The sequence below is a fragment of the Astyanax mexicanus genome, chromosome 2, assembly GCF_023375975.1.
Source record: "Astyanax mexicanus isolate ESR-SI-001 chromosome 2, AstMex3_surface, whole genome shotgun sequence".
Classification (NCBI taxonomy): domain Eukaryota; kingdom Metazoa; phylum Chordata; class Actinopteri; order Characiformes; family Acestrorhamphidae; genus Astyanax; species Astyanax mexicanus.
In genome coordinates, this window is record NC_064409.1 from 55423574 (window position 1) to 55449045 (window position 25472).

The 25472-nt window shown below is 38.1% G+C and overlaps 2 protein-coding genes across 2 annotated transcripts; both read right to left on the reverse strand.

Moving 5' to 3' along the window:
• Nucleotides 1-560: 560 nt before the first annotated feature.
• LOC103030240 (inhibitory synaptic factor 1) lies at nt 561-9512 on the reverse strand. Its single transcript, XM_007246539.4, has 2 exons — nt 8259-9512; nt 561-1423 (listed from the first exon to the last, which is right to left on the reverse strand). Exons 1-2 carry the CDS (start codon nt 8403-8405, stop codon nt 803-805), a joined length of 768 nt encoding a protein of 255 aa, XP_007246601.1. The 5' UTR covers nt 8406-9512; the 3' UTR covers nt 561-802.
• Nucleotides 9513-15241: 5729 nt separating this feature from the next.
• On the reverse strand, nt 15242-23896 carry scamp5a (secretory carrier membrane protein 5a). Its single transcript, XM_007246538.4, has 7 exons — nt 23652-23896; nt 22236-22289; nt 21916-22035; nt 20793-20949; nt 20121-20222; nt 18644-18761; nt 15242-18457 (listed from the first exon to the last, which is right to left on the reverse strand). The coding sequence occupies exons 2-7, from the start codon at nt 22240-22242 to the stop codon at nt 18269-18271; spliced, it is 693 nt and encodes a 230-aa protein (XP_007246600.1). The 5' UTR covers nt 22243-22289; nt 23652-23896; the 3' UTR covers nt 15242-18268.
• Nucleotides 23897-25472: the final 1576 nt, after the last annotated feature.

The window sequence follows — 25472 nt, forward strand, 5'->3', positions numbered from 1 at the left end:
CAACATGACCTTCTGGTATGGCATGATGTGGTGGAGAAAATGTCTCAGCCAGGTCAAAAACAGTAATGATGATGATGATGGACCTTCCTAAATGATTTTAAGAAACTGTGTCCACTTGCTTATTCTTCGTTTTCTCATTAGAGTGTTTCCCCTCTTTCTTATTTTTTTTATATAAGATCCATAGCTGATTGGAGACAAGTGTTAAGTATATTTAAGGATTGTGTTACTCCACTTTCAGAGCAGCTGAATGGCTGGCTTTTGATTATTCATCACTACATTAGAGTTCCACTTCGTCTCTTTGAGTTATGAGTGAGAAACTAATTAAATTACTTACAGAGAGTCGGATCACAGCCTTGTGAGGAATTCAAAAGGAGGCTGCCATCATTTGCGACATTAAGGAGTAACAAGGTTAACGTCTTTGACAGCATGGAGGGTAGGCCATCACTATTCATTTCAAAGAGGTTTCGCTCTTTAGTGAGGGACACAGTGCTCTCCCACATATTTATTAGAGTTATTTACTGCACAGTGTGGGTGTGATTGAAACCAATCTGAACCCTACAGGGGGGCCAGAGGAGATTTATTACTTCAGAAATGGGATATTGTATTTCAACCAAAGGAAAGCTGCTACATCTTTAACACTGCAGCTACAAAAACTTAACAGCCAAGTGCATGATTTTATTAGCAAGAAGTCAATGTGCAATTAAGCATTTCTACTATATTTAACATTACATCTTTTTTTTATAAATATGTCTTGCACAGTTTAAAAGTGGTATCAGGTGAGCAGTGGACTGTTTGAATTTTTTTAGTGCTTGTAGTCACTTGAAGCTCTTTGCCGGGCAGGGCTGTATGGGAATGGAGTTTGTGTGCTCTTATCTGAAACAGTTTGAGTGCTGCAGCTCCGCAGAGCTTTTTTCTTCGAGCCTGGGCTGAGGTGACATTTTCGTGCAGATCGGGGTGTCAAGGCCTCGACTCTCAGAGGCCGCGGTGGAGAAGAGGAAAACACAGAGTCATTGGAGGAGAATCTGGAGGATCTCCTGCCTCCACTCTCTTCATCAAAGTCGTCATCGTCACAGCATAACGCGTGATACGATGCTTTATCACAGTGGTGGATTTTCTCCCCACTGCCAAAGAGCCAAGAAGCTTTTGGACTGTAGGGGGCCTTCATAGGTCCATTTAGAGCAGGTAAGTCCCCGCAGCTCCGCCGATGCAGGGCTGTATCTTGTCTCTTAGCAGTGTCCAGGAGCGGGTTGTACAGTAAATGATGCAGGTCGCAGGTATTAGAAAAAGCCTCAGCTTTGAAAAGTTCCCCCAGGGCTCTCTCGCTGCTGCTACTGCTGCAAGCCAGGGTCAGTTTGTCCTCCTCAGCATCGTCTTCTGCGTCCAGATCAATGCCAGCTGTCAGTTTGTCAATTTGAGCCACTACCTGTCGAAAAGTAAAATGGGAATCGAGTTAAAATTGATCCATATGTGCTCCACCTAAACTCTTTTTTTGGGGGATGGACAGACTTTACAGAGTCTTGGCAAATACAATCCATTTAACCTAATGAGAAAGTATTGCCCACAACTCTCAGCGATTAAATTCATTTTTTTCTTTTTGTATGTGTGAAAGGTGACACTATTAGCTGTAGTGAAAGCCCATTCCCACAACTTGAAGAATAGAGTACATCTTTTTAAAAACAAATTTCTGTTGTTCTTTTTTCAGATAGCATCTGATCATTTTGCAATGGTAAGAAATTATTTTAAGATGTCAAATCAATTTTCAGAGATGCTTTCTTGTTATCTTCTTAACATTCTGAAATGTTCTCTTGATATTAATAGATAATTATTTGTTATTTTGAGATGCTTTCTCTGTATTTTGGGAACAATTCTCATTATTTTAAGAATATCTGATATTGTTGCCTTTATTAATGATGCTATTATTCTTGAGGTGGGAATAGGCTTTTATAATTTGTCCATAAAGTGACTTTTTTACATAATAATACTGCTCTAGTTTTTGTGGGTCAGATATGGTCAACATTTTTACCTGTTTTATATATGTGAATGCAGAAAGCATGGACAATGTCATGGGCAACAGTAAGTTGTAGTAGCTGTCATAGAATGCAATAGTTTATTATATCGTTATTAATCATGTGGTGTTGTGCAGTTGGCTTGATTTTCTAATGTCTGATGTTAGTCTAAAATGGCCAGTGTGATCTAATTAGTTGTTATAGTCAGCCAGCTAATGTTAGTTCAGTTAAAAGTGCTGTACTGTGTTACAGTTATTCTCTGGTATAAACCATTTGGTAATTAAATTGTCACACCTCAGTCCTTGTATTTCTGCCTCTATGTTTCTATCATTCCTCCAGCCTAATTGTTTTCTTCCCCATGTGCTCTTTTAGCACATGGCCCTGTTTTGTTGTTGACTTGTCTCTGCTATGTCTAGTTTATAACGCCGCCCTCTCATTATCTGTTCCAGGTGTTCCCAGTCCCAGTTCCCAGTGTATATAGGGCCAATTTGTTTCAGTGCTCTTTGTCTGGTTATTTGTGGGTTTTTTGTTTTTGTTTTTTTAGGTTTGTGTTTATTTTTTGTGCTTGCATGTTCTTTGTTGTTCTGTTCTTAGTCCAGTCTTTTCAGTTTTGTCTTCTAAATCATGTTCTCTTAGTCAAATTCTTAGTCTAGTCTTCTGTGTTAAGTTTAATTTGTCCAGTTTCCTTCGTCTTTTAGTCTTTGTAGTTTAGTTTTCTTAGTCTTGTTTTTTTTTGGATTTGTGGATTTCAATACCTGCATTTATATCCGCCTGCTTATCCCTCACCTTACATGAGAGAAATACACAAATTACACTTTTACTGTTAAAAACTCACACATACTGGACAACTGGTACTCCGAGAAAAAAAATCCATATTGCTTCTAAACCTTTGGGCTGTGTTGTAAACTCAATGAGGGCAGTCTGAGATGCTCTTGGTCTGGTTGCAAATTTGACAACATGGCAGATATGTTTTGGCTTATTTTGTAATATAACAGAGGGGAATGGAAACAGAAGTGTCCATGTTTTCTACTGTCATTGTTTTAAACAGACTGGAGGCATTTGTAGTTAAAGCCTTTTGAACCTCACAGATTTTTGTTCCAATGCAATACTTTGCAAGACCAAGACGAACATCCACAATAAAGACTCAAGACTCATCTCTGACTTGCATCACATAAACCCATAGAACATTTTAAATTTTATTAGGTTGTTCCCTTTCATGCTGGAGTTCTTTCTTTCTGGGTACATTTTCAGTAACATGTTAACATTGATGCTTACCCATATACTCTTTTCTAATGCTCATTTGAACTGAAGGACTTTTTATTTTTGCTCAAGCTAAGCTCAAGGTTGGCGCACACACAAAATAAAGCGTAGGAAGCGTAGGAGTCTCTCTCTCTCTCTCTCACACACACACACACACACACACACACACAGAGACACACATTCATCAAAAGAGCGATCTCTACCTGGTTGTCTTTCACGGCTCAACAATTCAGGACCACATGTGTTGTTCAGTATGTATAATAAGCCTATGGTATATATTTTTTCAATGGACGTCAGTTAAAAACACATTTTTAAGTAGATTTCTGAGTAGACTGTAAGACCAGCAGTGCATCAGCTTCCTCGTATGGCCTTAGATAAAAGGTCAAAAAAGAGATAATTAAAATATTGACATTATTGGTTAAGCTCATTCTCAGATTAAATGCTTTGACCTCACTGTTTCTACGGTCACTGCCAGACAGGGAAAATGCATTATGGGAAGATGAAGTGAACAGATGCAATTCAGTCGAGTGAGGGAGTGAAGTGATTATGTGATTATGATGCAGTTTCATTATGCACAAAAAGCTTGGATCAAGTCTTGGCTGGCAAAGTCTGCTATACTAACCCATCTCCGTTAAGCAGAGAGGACACGTATGACAAGGATATGACAGGATAAAACCTACACCACCTGCTGTGCACCTGCAGGAAAAGAGATGACATATATACACACTCGAATGAACACACACACAGAGACACATAAACAGCCAGGGTATTGAGCCATCAGAATTCTTTTCCCAAACAACTTTTGAGTTGAGTGAAACCGCATGTGGTGTAAATCATACAGATGCTATGGTGAAGTACTGCACATCAGTAAAAGCTATCAGATGTCACAGTGTGGATCGTCACCTTTGTATATCAGTGTCTCCTTCATGCCAGCTCGCCCTGTAAGGCTTGCACTGTGCACTCTGCTGACAGCGAGTTGGTGTTTAACACATCAGAGTGATGGCTGACTGACAGGGATGTGAGTGTGACATGTTGAGGAGGCTCGGGTGAAGGGAGAAGGATGGATGGATGATGAGATGATGACTGAAGCAGAAGTTCAACCCTGCAGAAGAAAACCAACAGAGACTTGAGCTGTTGATGTTATTTCAAAGAGTGACACTAAAGGCACAACCTATTTCAGACACTCCTTACAATCTGAACCACTCTATTTGGCCAAGTGCATTAGGCATAGTGTTCAGACCGCAGGCAAACCTGACTGTCCACAATGTTATTTGCAAGTAATCAGTTCCTATGTAGTTAGTCATATATAGTCTGCATGTATTTGTGTGGTAATCAATCTTTTGCAATTGTCTTGGATTCCTGCTTTTCCATAATTCCTAATCTGATAAAGGCATTGTTTGTACTGTTGTGATAAATCTGATTTGAGCATCCATAGTGTCCAGATGCATCTCTCACCTCCAAATGTGTTTTTTGGCTTACCAAACTTTTGTAAATGAATCTGGATACAATCTAAAAATCGGATTCGGGCTGTCAGACTAAACATACCTTTGCAAACACATGTAATATGCGTTAGTAAATCCATACCAGCATGATATGTCAGATAAAAAAAATTAACTAAGCACATGCACAAACATTTTTTATATATATTTTTTTTTACATAAAAATACACAACATTTTGCTATACCATGCAATAAACAAACCTTTTTCCGTTACATTTGCTGTACATTTGAGTCTGTTGTGCTCAAAACAATCATACATTGGCAAGGGGGAGTAAATGGGTGAACAGCAGCATGACAGTGAACATTTAATCTTGCCCTGTTGGGGGAGTCTCCTAAGAAAACTAACCAAGGGTTGCACAGTGTGCCTTAGGAACTGTGGGTCCCCAGCTCTAATAAATCAGCCAATAGAGACCCACATCAGCAAGCATCAAAAAGGGAGTAATGATAGGAGAGAGCACCATTTATCTCCCCACTCAGAGAAAGCATAGCCAGTTGTGCTCTCTCAGACTCCAGCTGCTGATGGAAAAGCAGCATGGTCTGGGATTCGAACTTGCAATCATTAGGAATGCTGCTGACAAGTACTGAAAATAACAGACATAAACAAACATATACAGTTTTTATTACTACATTCAGAAATAAACACACACACACACACAACAGTTAGGAGCAGCACACCACGGCAACCATCCGCAGCTTAGTCTCGTAATACAGGGTTACGTTTGAAAGGTGAGGGATAATCTGAAAATCCCTGAAGCACACTTTAGTGGAATCCAGCTCATTATGACAGATCAATCCGGCTTGGCTGGAAGAGGTATAAGTTATGGCTGATTTTAGCCCCTCAAGTCAATCAATACTGGATCAGAGACAGAAATGAGAAGAACTGCTAGGAATGCCAGAGTACATTGCATTCATGTGGTTATGAATACTGTAGCTCAACGGTTCTCAATCTTGGTACTGGAGTATGACTGACCTGCATTGACAACACATACAGTACATACCCTCAGGTAGGAATTCTTGATTCAGTTGGCTCAGCTGTGTTGGGAGAAAGGAAACAGTAAAGGAACAGCAGATCTGTGGTGCTGCAGGACCAGGCTTGGCACTGCTGTGGTGTATTTCTACTGCAAGAAACTCCTGACCTAAGAATTCTATACTGGATCTTATATTTCAACAGTTACAGAGAATGTAGTGCATTGTTAGAGTTAGGAATACTTTAATGCATTAGTATCATTACTATAGCTGGGTTAGAAGTATTGCAGAATATAATTAGGAACCGAGTCGTTGTGCTTTCCTCCGAGTGCGCTGTGATGCTACTCGGTAATGCTGCATCCGCAGCAGTTCAAAAAGAGGCTGTTGCTAACTTCGCATGTATCGGAAAGAGCATGTGTTAGTCTACACCTTCCTGGTGGGTTGGGGCATTACTAGTGATAGGGGGAGTCCTGATGAGTGGCTGTGCAAAATTGGGGAGAAAATGGGAAAAATTATAAAGAATCACTCACTATATTTCAGGTAGTAATAATGGCACCCTTAGGGTAAAGATAAAGGTTGGTAAAGATACTTTTCATATATAATGATATTTCAAGAAAACATATTTTAAGATGTGACATTTGTAAATTAATAACATGAATTGAACATTATATTTTGGTTAAGCTTGTTGAATGGACTTTACATGATTAGCTGAAAAAAATAGCTAGTGAATTAGCAACCTAGTTATTTTAATATTTAGTGTAAGTATTACACTAAAGTAATAAAAGTGATAAAAGTGGGCTTTTTTTACACCCAAAAATCATTATAGAGGTAACTAAAGGCAATCAGACAATCTAACTATAAGACAATTTAAGAGGCTACACTAATTGTTGTGCTGTATTTGTTCCGATTTTATTGGGCAATGTGGGCTCTGTAACATTTTGTGGTGGGTTAACTAAATTGCAGAAGGTTGTGTATTCCTGTAGTTAGAATCCTATAGTGTATTTTTATCAGGGTTGTACAAAATTACAAAGTGAACTGAGAATACACCACCTGCTGAGAATTCCAATTTAATTCTTGAATTTGAATTGAGATTGCAAAGAGGAAGCAGAATTGAAATTCAAATTCGAATTGCCAGAAGTACATATTTAAGGTGTATTTAAAAATGAAGCTTTACAGTATATTTTGTATATGATTGCAACATGAATTTTACCCAGATATTAGTGTATGCACCACAAATTAACATCAAACATATTTTTTGAAACTTTGGAATTGTGGAAAATGATAGGACAGCATTTCTTTTCCCAGAATACCTTGCTTTATCCAAGTCTTCAAAATGGTTGTCCAAACACTTAACTAATTTGAGGAACTGTTAACCATAAAATTCAACAACATTACCCTATAAAGTACTTGAATAAATGATAATTACATTTACCAAATCATTGTTTTATTTAATTACTTTGAGAATAAGCTATTGCTAAATATTCAACATTAAAGGAATGTTTGCTTAATGTTAATGTCTGTACTTCCATTTTTAAGAAAAGAAATGTTAAGTAGGTATCATATTCTTACTGATATGTGATCTCCCTGTAATTCCAATTCCAATTCAAATTCATTCAGTGATTTGAATTAAATTCTGAAATTCTGAATTTTGCACAGCCCTGATTCATAAAGTAAATTCCAATAGCTAGAAATACTCATCTATCTGTACAGTTCTTTCTAGAGCTAGAAATGAGGTAAGAATGGTTAAGAATACTAAATACTTTCACTAGGAAATCTATTATTCTATATATTCCCATAGAGTGTGCACTACAGTGCATCTATAACATAGTACTGTACCATATTCCTAAAGCTAGAAATACTGAATTTTTACTGTATTGTATAGGAATTTAGTTAGGAATAGTACACCATCGTATAAATGCCAGTGACAAAAGATGCATCCATGTAGAGTCTAACTGAGAATTGTCCTTGCCTCATAGTGGAGAACGCAGTAATACAGCTCTGTTTATCTGATGAAACAGACTAAAATCTGAGATGTGACCCTAACAAATGAAAAGATGAGGTAAAGGTGATTTTCTGAAGCGGAGGAGAGAGACATCTCATTGTTTTCCTGTTGATAATTAGGCCTCAGAAACTGACAGCTGGTTTGTGTTAAGTGTCACTATGTGTGCTGGGCTGTCACTACAAATCTCACCCCTTGTTAAGCTGCCTGTCGGGAATGTGGGTTTGATGCTGTTCCTGTGTGTGTGTGTGTGTTGGTGAATATGATTGTCTACTCTGTCTTGTCTCTTATAAAGCCCAAGAGAGCCTTTGTGTTCTATTGTAAGGTACATGATGGACCCCATAAACATGTGTTTGTGTGTTTGTGTGTTTGTGTGTGTGTGTGTGTGTGTGTGTGTGCTGGTAAATATGAGTGTCTACTCTGCCTTGTCTCTTATAAAAAAGCCCAAGAGAGCCTCTGTGTTCTATTGTAAGGTACATGATGGACCCCTTAAACATGTGTGTGTGTGTGTGTGTGTGTGTGCTTTACCTCACGGAGCTCTCTTGCCACATCCTTCAGTTCAATCAGAACCTCCTCTAACTGTTCCATTACCATCCTGATGTGGCTGCGGATGCACTGCCTGCGATCCGGACCGTCAGTCAGGTTTAGGGGTACTAGCAGAGTGCTCTGGAACATCCTGGACACAGAGACACCAGCAGCCTGCAGGGCAGAGGGTACTGTGCTTCATGTCTGAAGCCCCCTGGAGTCACAGTGGCCATCCAGTTGTGAGCCGTGGTCATTATGAACATAGTCAGATGTAACCAGGTTCCAGCATGGGACCCCTTACATAACTTGGCTTGGCTTGGCAGTCATAGATACGGATATTTTTCATTTTTCAGCACTGGAAGACACTCTTAGCAAAAATAGATACAAAACTGTCATTGTGGTGGTACGCCTCTTGTCCCTGGGGTGGTAACCTTAAGGGTATGTCTTCAGAACCTTTTGTTAAAGTACAGATTTGTACTCCTTTCTTCCTTTCTAGTAGATTTTCAGGCTTCTAAGGGACACTACTCGACCTGGTCTTGTGCATTTGAGAGTACATTTACACTGTTTCTTTTGTTTGTGGTAACATAGGCAGTCTTGTAAAGGATATTATTTGCCCAAAAAGTGTGAATCTCCTCACTCCTCCATTTCTACAGCATGGATGTTTTGCAGTAATTAATGAATGATATATATTGTTTAATGAATAAGTCCTCAGATAAGGCCTTTTAAGGTGAGTCTAAAAAATAGTCATGCAGTTTAAGTGATGATAATCCTGGATGAGATGTTTAAATCATTTTAAATCAGAGAGAGATAAGTGATAAGAAATCAGCATAACTGACAAAAGTTCCCATTTGGCTAAGCCTGTAAGAAGAGAAATTAGTTTTGGGGTCTTCTGGTTGGACTGAGAGCAGCACCAAAAGTAACGCTTGGTTCAGCACCTTATGCAGTCTTTGTACTCACAGACTTGTACCAGTGAATATATTTTCCCGCAAGCAGGAGCTGAAAACCCATCTCACAGCAATTCAGCCGCTACATATCCAGTCATGCTTCTTCAAGTAGATTGAAAGCGTGGAGATGAAGCCACAAACGGAATCCAGCAGAGAAAAAAAGAGAGAGAGAGAGACAGGCTGAGAGAGGCTGAGTGTGTCCCATATGAACTGCCTCCTTGCAAAACATCACAGATTCTGGGTAGAAACCATCACAACGCTCACTTCCAAACAGGCTGCTGCTGCTACACTTTCAGAGAAACATCACTTCCAGCCTCCATCCTCTCAGAGCTGTGGCAGGGCACCAGGGCTGACATTCTCCAAGCTGTCCAAGTCCGAGCTCCGGCGTCCAGAAGAGGCTGCTGAGAGTGTGTGTGCTTCTGCTGCGCTCCGTCTGTGCTCTGTGCTGTACAGTGAGTGAATCTCTCATCTCCAGCAGTTCCAGCTCAAACAGCTCCAAGCAGCTCTCTCTCTCTCACTCTCTTTTTTCCTTCACTCTCTCTCTCTATTTCTCTCTCTCTATTTCTCTCTCTCTTTTCCTCTTTTCCACCTCTTACTTTCCCCTGTTTCTCTCTCTCTCCCTCTCTCTCTTTTCCTCTTTTCCACCTCTTACTTTCCCCTGTTTCTCTCTCTTTCTCTCTCTTTTCAACCTCTTACTTTGCCCACTCTCTATTCCTATCTCTCTCCCTATTTCTCTCTCTTTTCCTCTCTTCCGCCTCTCACTTTCCCCACTCTCTCTCCAACATCTCACCCCCCCTTCTCTCTCTCTCTCCCTCTCTCCTACCTCTCAATTTCCTATCTCTCTCTTCCTCTTTCTCTCTCTTTTCCTGTAGTCCACCTCTCATCCCCCCTCTCTCTCTCTCGCTCACTTTCTCTCTCTTTCTCCAATCTCTCTTCCCCACCTCTCACTTTTACCCTCGCTCTAGCTCTCTCTCCCACCTCTCACTTTCTCCTCTCTCTTTCCCCTCTCTCTCCACTCTCTTCCTCATCTCTCACTTTCCACTCTTGCTCTAGCTCTCTCTCTCTCTCCAACCTTTCACTTCCACTCTAGCTCTAGCTTTCTCTCTCTCCCACCTCTCACTCCCTCTCTCTCTCACTTTCCACTCTCGCTCTAGCTCTCTCTCTCCCTTCTTTCACTTCCACTCTCTTTTCCCTCTCTCTCTCTCACTCTCTGTTTCTCTCTCATGCTCTATTACACTTTTCATTCTCACTCTTCTTCCCCCTCCCATTCTCTCACACATGAAAACCCAACCCTCTCTTTGTTTCACAACCCATCTTCCTACCTTTCTTTTTATTGTCTTTTTTACTCTTTCTCTCTGTTTTATCTCTATCTCTGTTTCTCTCTTTTTATTTCTTGTTCTCTCTCACACACTTTCATTCTCTTTCACCTCATCCCCATCTTTCTACCCCTCCCTTTATTTCATTCCCTCTTTTAATTTCTGACTCTCCTCTCTATCCCCATCTGGTTCTCTCTTTCTCTCCTTTGTCTTTCTGTTTCACCCACCTCTTGCCTTCCTCTTACTTCCCTCTCTCTCTCATCTCACTTTTCACTCTCACTCTTTATTCCCCCTCCCATTCTCCCACAACCAGAATCCCATTTTATACAGCTCTCTTTAATTTATGCTCTCTCTTCTAGTTTCTGTCTCTCCTCTCTGTCCCTATCTCTGTTTCTCTCTCTTTTGTCTTTCTATCTCTCTTTCCCACCTCTCATCTTCCTCTTCTCACCTCTCAATTTCTCTCTCATCTCACTTTTTACTCTCACTCTTTCCTCCCTCTCCCATTCTCTCACAAATATATTCCCTCATTCTCGTCCTTACCCCCATCTATCTGTCTACCTCTACTGCACTCCTTATTTCCCATTCTCTCTTTTACACTCTCTCATCCTGTGCTCTCTCATGTTTCTGCTTGTACACTCTTAAACATTCATTTCCTCTCTCTTCCTCTCGTGCTGTTTCTCTCAGCCATGTGGGGCATTATGTTTTTTAATAGTCACTCGCAAACCCCCATATACACACACACACTCAGCTTTTAGTCCTTCTCACCCTCACACACACACACACACACTCACTCCCACACATTATTACACAGATAGTCTGTATTACTTTCTCTACACTTCAAACACACACATACACACACAGTTGCCCCCCCCCCCCCCTCTCTCTTCATCTCACTCTTCCACATAGCTTACCACCTCAATGGGGAAAGCAAATTAATTCAATTCAGTGTTGCAGTGCAGGCAGAGAGACATGAATGCGCCAGCACTGCTGCAATGGAAGCAGGGCACATTATCCCATTAAAACACATTAATGAAAAGCACGGGAGATAGAAGAGTCACAGGAAACCACTCACTCCGCTCCAGCTCATGCTGCTACTGCCGCTGCTGCTGCTGCTACTGTAATTATATGGGAAGACGCCGCTCTCCATTAACTCATGCTGCACACTAACAATACTGGACTGACTGACAGGCTGTAACAGCTCTACACACTTAATGTGTACTACAAAGCCTACAAATATATATTTGCCTGATCTTAACCCCCATAAACCCCAATTAGGCCTGTATGTGGATCCAAACTCTTATGTTCTTTACATCTTAGGTGACATAAGCTATTAATATTATGAGTTTTAATACTTTCTTGCTAGAAGAATCTGGAAGGTCGTAAGGACAGAGTGTATGTGTGGCACTGTGGTTTCTTAAGATACCATATATTCCAGGTCTGATTACTGCCAGACCTGTAGAATCAAGAAGTCACTTAAATAGAACCTGTGTGAAAACAAGTAGCCGAATAAAAGACCTCAAAAAGCAATACATGCTTTTTACAAAATCAGTGTTCTTGATTCAATAATAAGAAAGGGACTGCGAAAAATGGTATCCATTTTTATCCATTGTGATCCCCAGGACTGACAAAATTATATTGACTGACAAGACAAACTGAAATGGAAATCTGGCATAATGCAGAATTTACGAAAAACGTCATATTGAAAGTCAAACATGGTAGGGGTAGTGTGGAACCATGAATTCTGCTTTCTACCAGAGAATCCTTAAGGAGAATGTCTGTCCATCAACATCACAAGCTCATAGGTTCTGCAGCAGGACAATGATCCAAAACACACCAGCAAGTCCATTTCTGAATTTCTAATCAACAAAATTTAAATTTCGAAATGGCGTAGTCAAAGTCTGATTGAGATGCCGTGGCATGATCTTAAACAGGCTGTTCGTACTTAAAAATAATTCAGTATTGGTGATTCATGATTCTGAGACTCATTGCCAATTATTACAAATGCTTGATTTGGAGTGTTGTCACCAAGGGTGGCAAAAACAAGTTATTAGTTTTAGGGGCAAATACTTTTTCATACAGGGCTAGATTGTTTTTTGTCCCTTAATAAATTACATTTGTAATTTAAAAACTGCTTTTTATATTTACTCTCTAATATTACAATATGTTTGTTATTCTGAAAAATGTAAATCTGATCAAAAACAAAAACTTAGCTTAAAAACTCGTAATAAAGTTATAATTATAACTATGAAAGGGAATGGTAGCTTTAACTATGTTTGACCATTGACATAATTAACATAGCAGTAGTATATTAACCAATGACAGTGTCTGCACGCAAATAGGAGAATATCTGAGAGATATAATTTGAAGCTATAAAATAGTGTGTTTTTAGTGTCCATGTAATTGATTTTTCCTGACCTCGGAAGAATTGGAGTGTGTGATTAACCTCGTAGAAAGGGTTTGTTCAATTTCAGATATTAAATCTAATTGTTAAATTGAGAGATTAAATTGCCAGATTACACTGTTCCATATTAGTTGTTAAATAATTTAGCTGTCTTCCATTTTAGGGGTTAAAAAATGACCTTTATACTTTCTGAGATGAATATAAATGTGGGATAATAACACAGCATGTGGGCCTTCAGTGGAAATCTGACAATTTCAAACTAATTGCAAGACTGTGTGGCGGTGTTCAGCGTGACTGTGTGAACACTTGTGTGACATGGAATAATAAAAACTAAAAAAAAAAAGACCCAAGGTCACAGCACAGCACTGACATACATAATTACTTTCACTTACACACACACACATTATGTAGCTCACTGTAAAGCATGGACTAGCTCAGTAACAATATACTTTCTTGTTGTTGGCGTGTCATACATACAGTATATCATGCAACTAGTTTCATGCTGCTCTGCACTTTTGCACATTTGCACTTCTAATGTACACTGACATGCTAAATGTCATAAAACATGGGAACTAGTATCATGTCCTGTGACTTTCACTGTATGCCATGCATAGAAGCGAAGGAACATTGCACTGAGCTGTGAGATATGTGTGTGGTGCTTTACTGTTTTGAATGTGAGTGTAATTTCTGACAGAGGCACTTCTCTGTTCACACTAACAGTTCTGCCAGACGCTGTCGTTTACAGTCATTATTACCCACTGCACTGTCCACTGTGAGTCGTAATGCTTTCTCTATGATGTATTCCTAGTACACTTGTGACACTGTTGACTTCAGAAATGGAATGTCCTGTCTATCTGGAACCCGCTATCAGGCCTCACTCAAACTCTGATGATTTACAGTATGTGATTTGCCATTAGCACTCGCCAGTGTTAAACCTCTCACAAGATAACACCTCACAACTACCCAAACAAGCCGTCCCTTAAGGTAAGACTTCATGGTCAATTTTCATACTGCTGCATTACAGCAGAATTACAGGCCTTGTGTGGTCCACATATAGTCAGTATTTTTGTTTTGTTTAATTTCCTTGTTTTTTAATGATTCATTATATTATATTTTATTGTTTAATGATTTTTTTCTTTTACTGTATATTTTGGTTTTTATTTATTTGTATTTTATGCTTGTTTATGCAAAACAATTAGAAATTGTCACTGTGTATAAAAGCTGCTATACAAATAAACTAAATTGGTAAAGAACCTTTTATTTAAATGACCAATTCTAATTCACCCCTCGGCCCTACCCCTCTGTTTTGTGTGCGCATATCGAGGGGCAGGGTGTCCCGAATTTATTAGGCTACAGGAGGAGGGGAAGTGTTAGGAATATATGGCCCTTCAAATTAAGATTTTTAATTAAGATGGCGGCACAAGCGGACAAATATTTGTTATAAATTAGGATAGTTTTCTATTTTTAAGAACCAATGTCTTTTTTTTTTACTAAAAAGAACCTGCTTTGTATGGAGACAATCCAGCAGAAGTACTCTGATTCTATCCCTGCTCAAACACACACACACACACACACACGCTAAACCTGCTAACTAACAGATGAGTTAAGCCAGGTGTGATAATGGAGGGAAAGCACGAAGCTGCAGCCCTTGAGGAGCAGGAGTAAAAGTCTCTGCTCCAGGCTGTTGAGAGTGTGTAAATTAGGCTTATACATCTGCAGAGAGCTACTACCTACCTGCCTTATTTTTAAATCTGTAACAAAAAAAAATGACCTTCAAATGGAGAGAAAGTCGGACATGCTCAACAACATTTTCACAAGGAGAGTCTGTACGGCTTCAGCTGTCCCACTTCATTTCTCCTAAATTGACCCAGCAGATGAAACAGTAGAGCAGAGCTCAAGGATGAGCAAGGAGAAGATGTTTCAGTGCCTGTGAGGCTGTGAGTCCTTCTATTTTCTTCATTTCTCAAGAAAGAAAACAGGAAAATCGAGCATGGTCTGCTTCATCTAACCATTCCCACTGGTAGTTATCACGTCATGGAATATTGATTTTACCTCATGAAATCTTTCACTCTGTAAAAATATTTATAACACTACAAAACAGAATCCATCAAGTGACGAGTTTGTTTTCTGCCTTCAGACATATCAAGCTGTCTTCTGATCTATAAACCTAATTGGTTTTCTGAGGTGATCTGAATATGCCTGAATCTGGGAGAGAACATTTTTTTTTTAGCTTTTTTGAGGTAGTAGTCTACTTTCTGCCCTCTGCTGGGGAAGTTTATGATTGCAAAGGAACAAGAAAAATATGAAATCATTTCCGACACAAAATGCAACAATATCTGTTTACTAGCCATCAGGGAGACACAAAATAATACAAAAGTAATACAAAATGGACTAGAAAAGAATCCTCTAAATGCTTTTAAAGAGCACGCTCAATGGATTGCTTGATTTCCAGAGTTATTTACCCTTCAATATGTTAAAGATAACTCAGTATTCATCTCTAACTAACTAATAAAAAAATAAAAAATGAACATTCTGACCCGTCACAGCAACATAAACGACAAAAAGATTAAATAAGAAATAAAACATGAAAGAAAAGAAAACCCGTAAAATGGACTGCAGCTCTTTTCTCCGAGTCAACAAATACATTCCATTTTGGGTTGGACACACATAATAACACATCTACACATACACACGCACGCACGCACACACACATCACCTATGTACACATGGCACAAGTTTACCAAGCACCACACAGGACACACCTTACACAGACGACTATCGTTTTTTTGTTCTATTGTCATCTTTCTGGTCATTTTACACTATAAACAAGGCTTCATCTACTGTTGACAGTGTTGATTATGCATTCAGCTTGTGGTACAGAGATGGGCAGTGGGTCTTGGCAATGGACAGTGGGCTTAGCTTCTGCTGGTGCTTCTTAGTTTAGTTCAAAGTTTAACAACATTATTTATTATTGTCTTATTTTATATTTAATCTGAAAGAATACAAGAGAGGAACTGTAAAACCTCCCATCAGCTAGAGGGCGCTCTTTTTTTGTTCTCAGAAGCGTAGCACTGGCCTATATGTTGTAACACGCCCAGTTAACTAACCTCAGGAACTGGTTTACATCCTCTGGTTTACAAATTTCTGGCTTAATTATCTTCTGGCAAAAAAAAAAAAAAACACTTCTAAGGGCAACTTCTACTAAAACACCACGTCAAAGCGGTAAACCTGATGGTCCTCTTTTACCAAGCCCCATGACCATTCCAGTGTAACAGGTACAACACAGTGAACGCTAAAGCTGCTCACACTCACTTACACTTATCAATAATCCAAACAATAAAGGTCATTACAGAAATCTAAAAACAAAAAAAGAATAAGAAGAATACAAAAAGTCAAACATACACATCAATATACACTCCATACATGAGCACATGAAAACATTTCACAGTTCTTGAGATGAGGTGCTATTTTACAAGCCTTGATTCAGACAGTTTGATTACATATCACATATACTGTACATGTATAGTGTGATTTTGACCTATTTACTTGCATGAATTGAAAGTATACTTGAGAATATATAAAGACCGTTCAATGCAGTCACTTCAAGTCTAAGCACAACCCACAGACCCTTTCAGAGATAAATTCAAGCCTCTTCTATAAACATAACTCTATATCAATATCAATCTGTCATGTCTTAATTACACGAATTACACGTATTTAAAATACCACAACCTTATCAGCTGACTAAGGGTTTACACCACCTTCAGATCCATATCATTTCAGGAATTTTACACAACAATTACTGATTACTGACTGTATCACAGCAAATATTTACACAAAATCAGAGGAGATATTACAGCAAAATCCATAATCCTATTACGAAATTACAGAATTCATTATTTATCAGCGAAAGGTGCCTGATACTGTTTATGATTCCTATGTAATTCAGACTGAATAACAAGTGTGCTTTAGTTGCAGGCATTTTTCGTCTCCTGCTGTTTCTCAATAAAAAGGTCTCGCTTCACTAAAACAGGTGGAAGAGTTAATCTGCAGTTAAGATAACTGCACAACTACACACTATGCCCAACAGTACAAATAACATTGGATATCATTTCAAGTAAAGTAAAACAACCTCACATCAAATCATGATTAAAATGGTAAATAAAGCAGTAGCTCATGACTCAAGTGGGGGATTCGCAATACAGGTGATTCTCTGAACACTAGGAAATTTAAAGGGGACGGAGCTTCTTTTAGTATTATTTGCTGAGAGCTTCCCTGATTTTTTCTAGTGGCGTCTGAAATAAAGGTCAGTGTCTGCAAACACTCAGATTTTTTGTAATCTCAGTAACCTTATGAACTTTTTAGAGTAAGCAACATTTTAAAAACTCAGTCCTAAACTGATATTTAAGCAAAGTGCACATTCTCTTCAGACTGACCTTTTACCAATGCTACAGTGCAACAGCAAAATAAGACCTGTAAATCCTGAGGTAACAAAACAATATTGACAACAACAAAGTGTATACATCTAATTAACTACAATCCTGCACCATTGACATAATACACAAAAACAAAACAAATAAAGTACAAAAAGAGTAAATGTACAAGTGTATGGCTATTTATCTTATAGCAAAACAAACTGGAATGAAACATGAATAAAAAAAAACAAGCCAGAACATTAAGACCTATTGTAAGGCCACATTTTGATACTGGTCGAAGACCAATGAATGGCTCAATCTAACTGAAATGCAAAGTAGCAGATTAATTTACTATATTACTAGCTATTTCACCCCAGATGTCCCAGACTTAAAAATTAAATCTAGTGTTAGCTGGCCTTTTGCAGAAGACTTACAATACACTGACCTGTAAATCAGTAAGATGAATTCACCAAGCAGCCAGAAACTGTCTGCTTACACATTTAATCGCCTACAGAAATACCATTTTCTGCAGACCGCTCAAGGACAGGTTGGAGCAGTAATCTAGTTACTATAGAAACACAGTGTAATAGATTGCTTTGTTGTTAGAGCTCTAGTCCAGACATATTTAACCTATGATCATTGACAGAATAGCTTATAGTCATTAAAACTGCCTTGGTGGAGGAAGAAAAGAGAAGTACTGTAGTACTGATAGGGCCAAGAGAGGAAAAACAATACTTAAATCTACCATACACTTTTAAAACAGCTGAAGTGAGTGCCTGTGCATTATAGTTCTAGGGAAACCTGTTTGAAATGGAAGTGGTCAGTTATTTGCTTTCGTCCCTTTAAGTTTTGGTCACCATATTTTCAGTATCCCACCCCTCCACCCTCTCTAATACCCTGTTATGATCTCCTCTGCTTATTTCTTACAATAACCCCATTACATGGGGTCATCATAGTTGTAGGTGGGGGCGGCGGAGTACTGCTGGCCCTGCATGGCTCCCTGTGCTGCCCCCATAGCAGCTTGCTGTGCCGCCTCTTGGACATGCGGGTTTTTCCAAGCACCTGTTGTCCACTCCTGCTGAGCCTTGCTCATGCTTCCTCCACTGCCACGGTAGAAGTTATGGACCTGCATCATCACACAGAAAGATAAGATTTTTAAGTACTAATGGTGTTGCTGAATAATGTTTACATAGTACATTTACTTAGGTAATAAACATTATGGTTTTGTTGAAATTATATCTCAGTAGGGTGCTCAGTATGCTAAAAGAAAGCAATGTACTGGATTTTCTGTATTAAAAACTGAGTGAGGCACCTTGGTGAGAGCAATGAAGGAGAGCACAGCCACAGCTGTGAACATAATAGTGGGAATCAGCATGACCACAGCAGAGCCAATATTAGTGCTGAAGAATGTGATGGTAGCCAGCCAGCCACTGTAACAAAGAAAAGGGAAAGAATATTGGTATAGGTTACATACACGGCATTTGAGCAAAACTCAGTACATTGCATTAAACATTAAATCACATTAACATTTCCATAAAGATAATAATAAAAATTATATTAAAAAATACAATAAATACAATGTTTTAAATGAAAACATGCACAACTTTGTTTACTGTTCTTAAATAAAGAACTTGCATTCTTAGATCAGGTACACTAAAAAATGATCAGAACTCAACACTATATACACAATGCTTTTTTACAAACAGGGAGTGCGGAGCATGTCAGTTTACTAACATAACCTGAGTTCAATAAAATACAGCACTTCAACAGGAATTCCACTGATTTTTATAAATGTATGCATTAATAAATAAATAAGAAGAAACCTAAAAATATTATGTAAAATAAACTGTTGAGAAATTCATGCCATAAAACTAGATATTCAGTGTTTAACACACCTTAGAGAATTTTATGATAACAGCACCTAAAGTAAAATTGCAACTAAAAAATTTACCACAATCAGCTCTTGCGTCTTAGTGTTAAGCATTTGGATGACCTAGAAACCCCAACACCACCATTTGCAAAAACAATACATGGTAACTTCTAACACTTTATTTAAGTATTATGTCTACATTTAAGTGTTGGGAGTATTGTTAGGTGTGGAGGACCTAACACCCATAACTTACAATAAATACACAATATTGTTTTGTTAACATGTTTTTCTTACTGTCAGTGCTGGTGGATTTAATTTATCGAAGCCAGTGCTAAAACAACTGACAATTATGTTTACAATTAAAACTCTGATTTGCACCATTATCACAAACAAGACCTGAGGTCAAACACACTCATCTTCATATCTCAAGAACACTCTAAAAAACAGAGGTACGATATGAGTACTTTTTTGTACTCGAAGGTACATTCTTTATAATTGTACCTTCAAAGGTACAATATTGGTCTTCACAGGGTCAGATTTGTTCCCTCTGAAGTACAAAGTCATTCCTTACAGCAATAAGTACAAATTTGTACCATTTAACCAGCCAAAAGGTACATTCAGTATTCTGCATCACTGTACTAATGAACAGTATATATTTAAATTGCACATTTTTTTTATTTTAAAGCCAGACAATTTTGGATCATCAAGTTTTTGAGCCATATTTAGTTGATGACAATGTTTATAATCTTTATAATCTATACTGGCACAAAAACCATGGGTACAAAAAAGTACTTTCACTGAAAGGTACTTTTTTGAACCTTAATATAAGGTACAGCCCCAGCGACAAGCTTTGTACTCTTTTAAGTACAAATCTGTACTTATATTTCTTAGAGTGAACCTACACATCTAAAGTCCTTACCACACTCCCCAGCCTGGAATTCCCACTGTCTGAATAATACTGATCACAACCTGGGCCATGAATACGAAGAAAAACGCCATGAAGTTGAAAGAGCTATCAGTCCTGAAAAAGAAAGAAAGGTTATGAGCTCATATATCATTTTTAAACTCTGTCAACATTGTTAATGTTCCAGTTGTCATGATAAATTCTGTTTCACAGTTTGAAGCCATTTCAATTCCACCATGAAATGAAGTGAAGTGGAAAATCATTTCTTCACAAATGCCTAAAGAAAAGGCCTGACTGACAGTAATTCACTTCAGTGTCTGGCTGTATTTTGGATTTGGCTCAGGTCTTTATTTGATTCTTTTGAATTGAGAAATAATAAATGTTCATGTGACATGTTTGATAAGATGTCAAAAGCAAAAGAGTAGTACATATAATTGCATATTTGTTTCAAAAAGCAATTTAAGGCGATTAGGCTAAAAGCTCTGTCAGCATGCACAGCTTTGTACCAATTAGTCTTATTATGGAACATTATGTTTTCATATGACCAATGAGAACTAGTTTGATTTGTCATGCCACACATTATTTACAATTTAATGTGTGGAAAAACTGCATATAACATGAAAGCTAAAACACACACAATGCTTAAAACTCACTTCACAATGCTTAAACTCAATGAGTTAAACTCACTTCAAGGCTTTGTAGATGGGCCTGAACCAGCAGACGTAGGAGCAGGGAGTGAACAAAATCAGCCAGAGAATGGACATTCCAAAGTTAGTTGCCCCGCCTCCACCACACATCCAAGCTAGACAACCAATCAGGTTCACTGCCAGAGTAGCGCTGTTCACTGTATAAGAACAAGGAAGGTAAAAAATGTATGGTAATAAGGGACAAAGCAGGAAAGTATACAATGTAAAAGAACAAAGCATTACAAAATGTAAAATTTTATTTGATTAGTTTTACACAAAAGTTCAATCAGGAGCTTCTGCAATTCACATTATAATATTCAGCAAGAATTATATCATTTAAAAGCTTAATCCTCACATTAGGCAGTTATGTTTTAAATAATGTATCAGAGACTCAAGCAAAAGAGGTCTATTTCTGACTATTTTTTTTCTTCTCATTTAAGAAAACAGTTACAATACCTCTAACAAGCTACATGTATCTACCTACAGTTTAAAACTCTAAGTAGGTCACTTACTACCATTTAATAACTGTGTACTAATTCAAAATATAATTGTATTTCTTTAGTGTAGCATGCACTTATTTTACACTTAGCAAGAGGTAACAATTCAACCAGCATATTGACAAAATACATGGATTCACATGTTATTAAAGAAATCATGAAAAAACACAAAGGTTTTATTTGTGAACTACATTTTTAGCTCAGATATGGAGCAACCACTGCCCTGGTAAACCCTGGCTCATACAGTGTACTCACAAATGAATGAGATTATACATTTAAGAAGCTGGCAACATAAACATAATGTAGGAAAAGTATTAAATCAAGAGTTAAAGTAAATAAAAAAAACTTTAACTTGTGGACAGCATTTTAGCTCTGATATGGAGAAAGATCCGCAATTTTTTTTGGCATCAAGGGAAAAAAACTGTGTTGCAAAATTAGAATTAAATATTTTAAGCCATTTGTAAGCATTGCTTCACCTTTGTTTTCAGTGTGTTTAGACTGACACAGTGTTTTTACTGACAACATAGCTGACGTTATTAGACGAAACAGTGGCAGCCTTAATGGCGGACGTGAGGAAAGAAATTATTGAAAAGGCATTTAAGACACAAAATGTCCTTGCACACTTACAGATCCAGAGATAGTACAACCGCTTGCACATGGTGCGCCTTTGGTCCGGGATCTCGTTGAAGTCTTGGTAAAAGCATGGCTTCAGTGGGATGAAACGGGGGAGAGGAGGGAAATTGTTTTCTGTGGGGAAAAAAAACAAGAGAAAAATGTATGGATATATTGTACAACAATCAGAAAAGTCCTAACTCTTTGTTTTTATTTTATTTGTTTTATATGTATTAATTCTTAACTATAAAACTACTAGCATATATACTACTAATACATTAAATATCAGGAGGAAAATGTGCAATATTATAACCTAGATAGTTAATATTACTTACCTGCCATTAAGATCCTTTTTTCTTAGATGCCTGATCTCAGTAATATTCAGCAACCTAAAAAAAAAACACTGAATGAAAGAACGTCGCTGCAAAACACTCAAACTAAACTCTTATCTAACCCCTAACTAACTTATCTCCACTTTCTGCATGCTCTAGAGGGATGAACTGGGCTGCGTCCCAAACCACACACTGCTAAACATGCTACACAGTGTTTAAGAGGGCTAAACACAGTAGCTTTATTAGAAGTGAGCGCGCTTTGTAGTGTATAGGGTAACGGTACACTTAAGTTATGTAGGAGCACGTGTAGTGCTGGAGTGCGAGTGTGTGGTTTTGGATACAGCCCGTTTGAAGTGTCCATTTTTACAGGCATGCAGAGGGAGGGAGCGCCCCTGGTGGCGGGAGGAGACATTTAGAACACGGCCTTCTTTCATGATTTAAAACTAGAGGTGGGTAACCCAGGTTCAGAAAGTAAAAATCCACCCCAGGGTTTTGTACCAACTGCCTGGGCGGCTCTACCCTGGGGTGGATTTTTACTTTCTGAACCTGGTTTACCCACCTCTATTTAAAAGACAGTAGTTACAGTAGTAGTTGGAACGGGGCCTAATTGTAGTTACATTAATATACGTAATTTAGCTATTGTGGCCTATTTTCAGTCTTTTGTGTCTATTTATTCAGCTGGCCTCTCAGGTTTTGCAGTATTTCCTTTGGAAGATTTGATATATTTATTATATTTGCTGATAATTTTGACACATACAGAGAAAGCCTGTGACTGAGTCAGGGGTTAATATGGCAGCTGGAGATGGGAAAAGGGAAAAGGAAACGGAAAAACACAATTCCCACCCTCTCCACCAGTGACAAACCGTGTGTTACATAACCCAACAGTGAATGTAATGTTTTTTCTTTTCCTTTTTTAAACAACACAAATTAAACAGTTTTTTAGTGAAGAATATGGCGCGTTAAAATATATAAGGCCAAGCTGTCTAAACTGTGGCTTCCTAAACGTTAACCTAGCCACTGATGAGGCTGGAAAATGGTGCCCAAACATAGGTTAACAGACTGACACACCGCACACACACAATCAGAAAGAGCTGTAAACAGAAATCATGTAGCTAAAAATCAGATACAATTAGATGCAGCTAGTGTGATTCATAGCCGAGCCCAGGTTTGACTCAGGATGGAGGCTGTGAGATGTGGAGGTCGAAGAGAGCGCCCTTCAGCAGGGAACGATGCTAACTAGCTATTAAATTGTTTAAAAAAAAGGCTATTATTCCCATCCTATCTAATCCCGTGTAAAAATATATATGCATAATGCGCTCCAAATATTACATCCCGTACAAACGATCATACCACACAGTTTTTGTACGTCGCTAATGGCTAAGAATAAAGCTCAGCATCCTCTCAAAAACAGCCCCTTACCTCGCCTCTTGGCTACCCGAGAACGTGGCTCTCGTTAAAACCCTCAGCTATTGTTATATCCACAATAACAGCTTTCCATTCAAGGTGGATGACTGCATTCACTCGGACGAGTTACTCCTCTAAACCGCGCGGTTCTGTTACATCTAACAGTGGATCAGACAGTAAACCGATGATCACGCCTCGATCCTCCTACACGACCATCCGCCCGGGACAAGCGGTAGTGATGATGCTGATCAAATCCCGGCATCCAGCAGCAGCAGCAGCAGCACCACAGGCCTCTCAGTGATCGCGATACTTCATTCCTCCACTCTCTCACCCCTGCGTGACAACAGTTCACGACCCATAGGCGCTCTCCTCGGTACTGAACCACACCAATAGCAGCTGTAGCTCATACATTACAACCATTCAAATAAAATTAATCTTTATTTTAGATACCTCTCACACATAAATGAAGTTTAGCGTGGTTCATTATCATCAGCTGGTGGTTGACTGTGACGAAGAGTCATGTTTTAATCTTCACCCTCCTTGTCTTGATGCCATATGAACTGAACAACTGGTTAATTGGCTTTTCCAAAGGAGCGGCACTGTGCAAAAAGATGTTGTCACTTCAATATGGTGAAAATTAAATGTATGCAAATACCCTTAAGTCTGGAGTGTATATTTTGATCTGTTTCAAATAAATAAAAAAAAACAGGAAAAATATTTTGAATCATTTTTGGAGCATAAAAGCTAAACCATCAACTTAAATAAACTTAAACAGTGGTATAAGGATAGTGAAATAAATGACAAATGTTAATATTATGTAAGTTTATGTATGTGCATATTACACACATACTGTTGAGATCAAGTAGTGCAAGGCCCAGTAGTGACTGATCTGATCTGGGGCAATATTTATTTATTTATTTATTTTGTAATAAATATTGCAAATTATCATATCAGTATCACATTTTTGGTAAACTATTTTTTGTAAGTTGTTAAACATTTTATTACACAAGATTATGCTATTTTTATTTATTTTTTTTTAGATTAATGGAGCTAAGTAAAAGGCTTAAGGAGAAAATTATTATTTTAGATTGTTACACATAGTTAAATGTGGGTCAGTTTGACCTGGTAACATTAATGTTGTTCTTTACAGTTGAAGTTGATTTATTAAATGATTGTGCTAAAGTATATTATCAGCAGATATGTGAATAAAAAACAACAATTCATGCATTCTTCAAAAATGTCTCTTTTCTTATAATTCCTTAAATAATATATGGGAACATTGTTCATTTAGGAGGGAAAAACTGGTGTACTGATGCTGTAATATAGTTTTTTTTTCCCACAGAACACATGCATTATGTCTTTCTTCTAAGCAGCCTGTGTTTTTCACACCTCTGCCTTTCTCCAGTAAAACATTCTGAAATGTAAGGGTGGTGTTCAATAGAAGAAATGAATAGTTTCAAATATCACTAATATTATAAAAGTGTACAGCCCCAAAAGATGAACTGAACCTTTATTATAGCTTTTGTCACTGCTCACAGACAAAGCGTATTATTAGTGCACACCAGCAGGATTCTCTACTCCCTTCTCTGTGCTCACTGGCAGCCTGGCAAACGTTTGCCTCTGTCTATTTTTAGATTCGGTGACACATACATCTCGTCATTCTGATGAATCAGCCGTAACAGTTGGAACATGTAGGAAGGATTTTTGTTATTATTATTATTTTAAACTATTTTAAGAAAGGGATACAAATGTTTGGGTACTCAAGACCAAATTATATATTTTGTGAATTTTATGGATAAGGGAACAGAATAACTCATAAATCACCTCTGCAGTGCA

Excerpts from the sequence above, each read along its gene's own strand:
- LOC103030240 (XM_007246539.4), bottom strand. The coding sequence starts at position 8,405 with ATGTTCCAGAGCACTCTGCTAGTACCCCTAAACCTGACTGACGGTCCG. Across the intron at positions 1,424-8,258 it reads TGGCAAGAGAGCTCCGTGAG|GTAGTGGCTCAAATTGACAA; the intron begins GTAAAGCACACA and ends ACTTTTCGACAG.
- scamp5a (XM_007246538.4), bottom strand. Across the intron at positions 18,762-20,120 it reads ATTCCAGGCTGGGGAGTGTG|TGGCTGGCTGGCTACCATCA; the intron begins GTAAGGACTTTA and ends TCTTTGTTACAG. Across the intron at positions 18,458-18,643 it reads CCTTCATTGCTCTCACCAAG|GTCCATAACTTCTACCGTGG; the intron begins GTGCCTCACTCA and ends GTGATGATGCAG.